General features: G+C 43.7%; 1 protein-coding gene across 1 annotated transcript; it reads left to right on the top strand.

Annotated features, from left to right (window-relative positions):
- Positions 1-283: 283 nt before the first annotated feature.
- On the top strand, positions 284-7,894 carry LOC310999173 (uncharacterized protein; the record flags this gene model as incomplete). The annotated part of the gene is made up of 13 exons (XM_083989497.1): positions 284-419; positions 2,339-2,444; positions 2,536-2,639; positions 2,733-3,011; positions 3,098-3,191; positions 3,367-3,434; positions 3,557-3,802; positions 3,894-3,929; positions 4,028-4,129; positions 4,211-4,273; positions 4,427-4,486; positions 4,617-4,794; positions 7,887-7,894. The coding sequence occupies exons 2-13, from the start codon at positions 2,339-2,341 to the stop codon at positions 7,892-7,894; spliced, it is 1,344 nt and encodes a 447-aa protein (XP_083845623.1). The 5' UTR covers positions 284-419.
- Positions 7,895-8,175: the final 281 nt, after the last annotated feature.

Here is an 8,175-nt window from a genome sequence, read left to right as displayed (position 1 = left end):
ATAACCATGATAAAATGAATAAAGAAATATTATGGTTTTGACTTGGAATCGAACCCAGGTTGACTGCGTGAAAGGCAAGCGCGCTACCGATTAAGCCACGGAACAGCACGGCAAAGATGATGGCTTTTTGTCATCAGGTTGAAACACATAAAAACAGTAACCGGGGGCGGGGCTCGACGGACTTTCTGGGCCTTCCCACCACGCTGTGATTGGTTACGGTGAGTTCACGCCCAGTCCTATCTACTACGATGCAAACTCCGTGTCTCTGTCTGTTTTGATACAACTTTGAGCTGGTAGCACGCTAGTTTAATAGTACGAGAGAAACAGTCTTTTCACGGCTTTTTGCTGAGAAAATCTTCAAACCCACTCATCACAGCGTTGACTTCTGTGTACATCTTTGTGACCTACCAGTCATTACCGTAAGTATTTGTTTTGTATTCGATTTATTATCTTAGTATCATGTTGTAGCTATAGTTAGCCGTTGGCTTGCTCAACCAGTAGAGTTAACTTACAGCAGTGCTATTGTTTATGAACAAGTCTGTAGTGTGTTGTTGAAACTGTTTGTCTTTGACCAGCAATAAACATGATTAGAGTTGTGTGTGTGCTTCTGGTAATATTAAATCATTTCGAAATGCACGTAAGACGTTCATTTCGAACTGGGCATTAGCATGTAGCGTAGTTAGCCGTTAGCATGTTGAAGTTAGCAGAGAGGCTCGTGTTTTTCTGAAAGCTGAGAACTGTAATTGCTCTGTGACTGGACCAGAGAAGTAGGTTTTGGTGAGAGCTATGCATTGAAACGGTGGAATATTTATCCTCTTTATTGTTATTGTACTAGTGCCCAGGCCAATGTGTTTTTGTGTGGTCAACTTTGAGCTGGTAGCACGCTAGTCTGGCTATGGTTCCCTGGATCTATTGTGACCTAGGCCGTGTGGCTGTTGTTGTTGTTGTTGTTGAAGAGTGAAACTGTGGAATATTCCGTACATGTGCAGTAATAGAATGTATCTAAAGTGATTCATGTTATTGTTTTATTAGTTATTGTTGTTATTGTAATTAACAGCAGTATTGTCCAGCAAACATTTCAGCATTTCAGGATTGCTTTTAAGTCAGTCATTTTGTGGCCATTTTGGCCTCTGAAGTTAGTTTGTTGTTATGCTTATAGAGTTTAGAATTTTCCATGTGTGTTAGTGTGACTGTATGAAGCCTGAACTCACTTTGTGTGTGTTGTATATACAGGTAATAGTTTTCTTTTAATTGGGGTACATTGTTTGTTGTGGAAAGTTTAGGTCAAAGTGAAGTCACAACTTTGACCTTTTGTTGAGCTCATTTAAAATGGATGCCACGGGCCGAGTGGAGGAGGGGTTTTTTCTAAGGTCTGGCACTGTGTGTCGTCACAGCTGAAGTCGGCTCTGACCTCTTTCCATTGTGCTTGGATTAACTTAAATGAACAGCTGTTTTTTAATTCTGTTTATTCTAAGTGGTGTAATCATAGTATTTTTCTACATATATATATATATATTTAAAAATCTTCAAAATCCAAAGTTATTCTATTAAAATATGTAATCTCTTAGCTCTCAATAGCTATTTTCATTTTGTCTCCACTCCTCTCCTTGGCCCTGTAAATGGCATTTGAAATAGGCATGATCGGCCTATTTGATGTGTTGTCAACACAGAAAAAGCTAAACTTACAACATGTCTTCTTTGCAATGTAGCCAAAAAACTGTTCATGAACAAAATAAAAATTAGAATGGAAATTACTCTTCAGTACTTATGCTTTCAATATCTGTTGTCATTTTGTCTGTATCTCTATCCTACATTATACAATTGGCATTTACATTTGTCCAAATTTTCTGGTCCAGCCAGCTGGTTGAAAGTGTTTTTATCTAGATTTCTGAAGACCCAATGACTGAGAGAAAGACAGTTTCCTGGTTCAATACTATTTTAAGGATAATAAATGAATCAATTTCAGTATTTACAACTAAACAAATAACTTTTTAAACATAAAACCACAGCTTAAATAGAAACAATTAATAAAATGAATGAATTGGCCCATGCAATATCACTAATATTTAAATTTGGGTATTTAATTATCTGAATTATGAAGCTGATTGATTAGGTGAGGTCAAACTTAGGCAGGAAAATGGTTCAAAAGTCAAAAGGAAGAAACTCCATTGAAACACAGCCAGTGGGTTTAATGGGAGCAGGTGGGCTTAAAGGGAACATCAGTGAATTATTGGTTAAAAATCAGAATATTTTTATTATGTGTGAGGTAATGTGAAATCCTTTCTAAATGCATGTCTTAATCTACACATGTGTAATAACTGGGTCTTTATACTTTTAGATGCCCCGTGGCAAGGCCTACCGTCGTGCCGAGGCTGCTAGGTTCCGGCAGCAGTCTCGGCGGCAGGATGCGACTTTCCTGCCAGCCCTCCCCGCCTTCAGTGCCAGTAAGTATTCTTCCATATATTTCCCTAAACCATTCTCTGTATATGTTTCTGTATGCATGAGCTGAAATGTTGTACGTTTTTTCATCAACAGTCCCCGGCACTGGCTGGCGCCGGAAGTCTCTGCAGTGGCCCCTTTCTCCGCGCACCGGGAAGCAGCTGAAGGTGGCCATTCCTGCAAAAGTCCCCGATAAGAAGGTATGTACTATTCAGAAATCATGATGAATGCTGATAATAAGTGTCATTGTGAGTGTACATCCTTTAAGACGTGTTTTTTTCCTTTTCTCCCAGCTTGTTGTTTTTGTCGGGGCATCCCATCTACGCCCCATCGTGGATGGATTCGTGCCAATGGAAGCGGACGGCTACACCTTCGGTTTCCTGTCTGTGCCGGGGGCGTGCGCGGACCTGCTCAGGATGGAGGTAAATCATGTTGTCCACACTTGTCCTCACATCCCTGATGCTGTTTGTGTTCTTGCCCCCAGCAACAACCTGAACCAGACCCCGGACCGAGCAGCTGCAGCGTTTGACCGGTACCTGCGCGCTGTCATGGAAGCCTGGCGGACTGCAGAGGTAGGTCATTGATGTATTTGTTGAACATGAAATTATATGTACTGTGACTATCGATTTGTAACTGACCGTTATGACATTTTGTGTAGGTTTTCGTCGTGGACCATGTCCCTCGTCTGTCTGTGGAGGGGTTTGTCCAGGAGTCCCACAGACAGAACTTCCAGCGCATCGCAGGACAGCACCGTATGTTTGAAAATATCAATGCATGGGTTTAGGCACTTATGATTTATCAGAAGTATATATTTCAGCTATAATTGAGGCAATGCTCCTTTATTGTTTGTGTTATGAAAGTTGACCGTGGACTGTGCGTTGAGTTTTTCAGTAATCCGTGGGTTTTCCTTGTTTTTGTTGTCTTTAGGTTTGCGGTTCTACTGCCACGCGGAACGCTTCCCACCGAGGCAACGGCAGCTCTGGGCTGTCGATGGTGTAAGTGAAAATTGTACTTTGAATCTCAGAAATGCTTATTTAGACAACACAGTATGATTGACAGTAAATGTCATCTTGTTCAACATTACTGTATTGTAATCTTTATTTGTTCCTCTTCATAGACGCACCTCAGTGACGACGCGGGGATGCCTATCCTCGTGGAGTCGCTGGTGGCTGCCACCAAGCAGCACCTGGAGCGGCCTGCGCCTCCGCCACCTCCGCCACCCGTCGTCTTTCCGGTGTCCCCCAGGCCCAGGCCCATTCCCACGTGGACCGGTCGGGAGGTCGCGCCGGAGGAGGTCCCAGCCCCACCTCCACCCACCCTTCCCAGGGACGAGGACGCCTGGACGACCGTGCCAGGCAGGAAGGTAAGAAGACGAACTTTGTCTACATATGGTCATGAACTGAGAAATGAAGGTTTTTCTGTATCCTAATGTCTTTTCTGTTTTGTCGTTGTAGCACCGTTGCTCTCGGGAGAGGAGGGTTCCTCGAGTGGTATGTTGTCATTTCATTTAACTGTGATCTTGACAGTGACATTCTATTCCGTAACAAAACGATAAGTGTGACAAAAAATCTTTATGTCTTTCATACAGCGTCTTCTTCCCCTGAACCCTTTCTGGCTGCCGCCTGGGATGTTGCCTGACACGGACGACGCTGGTCCTTCGGCCGAGGACGCTGTTTCCACGGGCGAGCAGGTATTTATAGAACAAGAAACTTCTAATAGTTCAGATATTCTTTTTGTCCACTGTTTTGACACTATGTTTCTGTCACTTTAGCCGCCGCCTGTGGGACCTCGTACTCGACCTGTCCCCAAGAAGCCCAGACGTGCTAGGAAGAAGGTATGTCGTGTTTAAATCCTGAAGGAGATGTGTTCATGTATTATTGTGATGGACAGAAAGTCATTGTGAATGATGTATAACTGCAAAATCTGGATCAGATTTACTTGAATATGTAGATTTAATGGGATGTCTTTCCTTTCTTATTCTTTCTAGGTCGTGACCTCAACTCCCACGTTGACTGTCCGTCCTGAAGCCCAGGCCGTGGACCAGAAGGCAAGTAGAGTTATTGAATGGTCTTTGTAATTGTGTTTGTTGTTGTGGCAAATTTAACACCATCTTTATTATAGCCAGCATGACTCTCTCTTCCACAGGTATTAATGTTTTCATGTTTCTTCTTTTGCAGGTGGAGGCGACACCCGACCCTGTGTCGACCTGTGATGTGCCAGGGACCACTCCTCCTCCCATTGTGGCTACACATCCTGTTGCTGTCCCTCCCATCCCTGTGTCTGTCCAGCCTGCTGCCCTGGATGTGACGGTGGACCGGCCGTCAAATACTGGGGGCACACCAGGAGCAACTCAAGGTCAGAGTATTCCCACTTGCAGGTGTTTGTCGATGGGGGGAGTGTCTTCAGTGGCAGGGAAATCTTTGCTTACTGCATCGGCTGGTCTTGATGTTCATGCTTACGTGTCATGCAGTGTTGTCGCGGCAGTTAGACATAGCATCGCTCCGGTTTGTACGTGGCGTGAAGCAGATATTGATGTCGTTCGTGTCGAGGGGAAACGATTGGCAACTTGGTTTGGGTGGGGAAGGAATGAGTTTCATTTGTTTGGTCAGAAGTGGAGGGTGGATTTGGGGGAGACAGATTATAGGAGCTTTGGGGATGGGACTGAGTTGAAGGAGGAGCTGAGCGAGCATTTGTCCAGGGATGGGATGTGTGTGTTGAGGCTCCACAGAGCAGCGGTGTTGATCATCCAGCACATGGGCTCCTTTGTTGTGGTGGATTGTGGGGTACGCAACGCTGCGGGGTTGCTGTCTGATCCAGGTCGAGCCAGGGTCATATTCAACACGACCTTGGGTGATCTGGTGGATGACATCACTGCTCTGAGCGAGTCTTTGTCTTCAGCGTTTTTTGCTGTCAGTCGCATCTTGGTGGAGCAGTGTGGTGATGAGGGAGAGAGCAGAAATGTTTCTGTGGTTATTGAACCAGTTGTGGCAACTCAGTCTGAGGGAGAGAGCGGCATTGTGGAGGAGTGTGTTGATGAGGGACAGAGCATTTCTGTGGAGCAGTGTGTTGATGAACCAGCGATTGATCCCATTGTTACAAGTCAGTCCCAAGGTCGCGCTTCTGTTAGAGGAAGTTTCCATCAAGGCGACCAGAGTAAGTTTGCATATCACGGTCGTCAGTGTATGGCCATTGGTTTGGTTGCTTTATTGAGACACTCCAAAGACAGCGTCTTTGAGTGGCAGTCTGACACACTGGACGAGGTAGTGCTCGCAGGTGATAAACTGTACACATCCATGTGGGAAGGCAATCAGATCGCACATCCATCTGGATTCCCTGCTGTTACAGAGTTGCCTAAGCAGTATGGTTTTGTTGATTTTGAGTATGATGTGAAACCTGTATATGGATTTGGGGCCTCCTCTCCAAGTGTGCGTATTTCACCTGAGCACATCTCTCTGTTTGACGGTCTCTGTCAGAGGTGTACACAAGACAAGCCCTGCTTGGTTACAATGGGTGGGGCTACATGTGCTGTCATTTGTAGTAAAGATGGTGAGTATGCTGTGGTTGACTCCCACGCTCGCGATGAGTATGGGATGGTTGATGGTGAAGGACAGAGTGTTGTAGTCTATTTTAGTTGTGTACAGCATCTGTTTGAGCACTTTAGCAAATTTGCAGGTAGTCAGACATTTCCCAAGGAGTTTGAGATCTGTGGTGTTCAAGTGAAACCCTCAACTGTGTCATTGAGTGCTGGTGCAGCTGCTGAGTGTATAGAGCGACAGGTTACTGCTCCTGCTACTGTCACACCAGTGGTGAGTGCTGGTGCAGCTGTTGATTGTGTAGAGGAACAGGTTACTGTGACACCAGTGGTCCGTGCAGCCACTAACATACGCGAGAAACGTAAATGCACACAGACAGCTGTTACATGTGGAGAGGGACAGGTTACCCCTCTTGTCACACCAGTGGTCCGTGCAGCCACTAACCAACGTGAAAAACGTAAATGCACACAGAGACATGTCACTTCCAAGAAAGCAAAGAGTTTTGATAATGATGTCAATTCAGATGTTGTGTTTGTTGGGGATGTAGCATGTAAAAACTTAGAATTCCGTCCCCTTTCTAAAGATGTTGCTTTAGCTTTGTGTAAGCAGACTAACATAGAATCAGAGAGAGTAGATGCCGCCTCTTCTGCTGTTGGTTCTTTAGGAATTCCTTGTATGACAGAGAAGATTGTGGGTGATGGTAACTGTTTCTTTAGGGCCGTTAGCCAGGCCATTAGTGGTACACAGAAATACCATAAGAAAATTAGAAATGCAGCTGTGAAGCAGTTACAAAGCAATCCTGTTTCATATCAGAGTCTTCTGAGAAGCGAGTATCCTTCAATATCAGAATACATCAAGATGTCAAGGATGAGCTATGTTGATAGTTGGGCCACTGAGTTAGAGATTCAAGCCACAGCTGATTATTTAGGTGTTAGTGTTTTCACCTATTATAATGATCGCTGGCTCGAATATAGCTGTCAAAATAGGAAGTTGTCAAATGAAGCTGTGTATTTACATAATGTTAATGCTAATCATTATGAAACAGTTGTCTGTGCACAGCAGTCTCAGTCACAGAGTTGCTATGGTTACTGTAAGGTTAACACATCTGTTTCTGGTGGCTATAACTTGAGATGTCATAGTAAAGTCGAAAGTGACAGTCCTGATGAGGCTGTCTTTAATCCAGTTACCTCTAGTGCATCAAATTATTTCAAGAAGAAATTTAGCATGCAGGATAAAATAAAATATCAACAAAACATGTTGTATAAGGAACGCAAGAAGCATTTGGGTGTGACATACAAACAGAAAGCTTTCCATAAGATGAGTTTGAAGGCGCTTCATGTGAAGAAATATACAGAAAATGTCGAATACAGGAAAAAGTTGAAGTTGTATGTTGTACGTAAATACAAAGAAGACATGAAGCATAAATTAAAATTGAAAGCAGCCAGTATAGCTAAGTACAAAGAAAACATGGAGCATAAATTAAGAGTGAAATCATTTAGCGTTTTGAAGTACAAGTATAATCTTGTACATAAGAGTACAGTAATGCAAAAGAGTAGAACTACATATCGACTGAATAAAATACAAAGAAACAAAATAAAGGCTGCAAGCATCAGAAAGTATCATAAAAATCCTGATCACAAAAAGCGTGTCATAGCAGATGTTAGATTGAAAAGGCAGGTTAAGAAAGAGCAGACAGGACAGTTTGACTTTGTTATGCAGCAGTTCTTAGAGGAAGTGCGAGAAGGGCCAGAATGTATATGCGCGGTGTGTTTCCGGTTGTTGTTCAGGCACCAGGTTCTGAATTGTAAAAGAGATGATTATAACAAAACACAGACAGTAGCCTCAATAGCAAAAAAGTGCATAACCGAGGACTACTTGCATAAGTGTAATGAGTTTTGTGAGGTGCCCTGTCAGGTGTGTGACACTGCGCGGGGTAAACTGTGGATTTGTTACAGCTGTCACTATAAAATCAACAGAGGTGAGATGGCACCAGAGTGTTGGTCTAACAATCTAACAGTTCAGGCTGTCCCTCCTGAGCTGGCCTGTTTGAATAGTTTGGAGCAACATTTGGTTGCTCTACATATTCCATTTATGAAAATGCTAGCTTTGCCTAAAGGTGGACAAAACGGAGTACATGGTCCAGTGACCTGTGTTCCAGCCAACATTGTACAGACTAGTAACCTGTTGCCCCGTTCCAATATGG

This window comes from Trachurus trachurus (assembly GCF_905171665.1).
Source record: "Trachurus trachurus genome assembly, chromosome: 16".
NCBI classification, from domain to species: domain Eukaryota; kingdom Metazoa; phylum Chordata; class Actinopteri; order Carangiformes; family Carangidae; genus Trachurus; species Trachurus trachurus.
The sequence above is the reverse complement of the archived record's forward strand: the minus strand, read 5'-3'. Positions and strand labels throughout refer to the sequence as shown.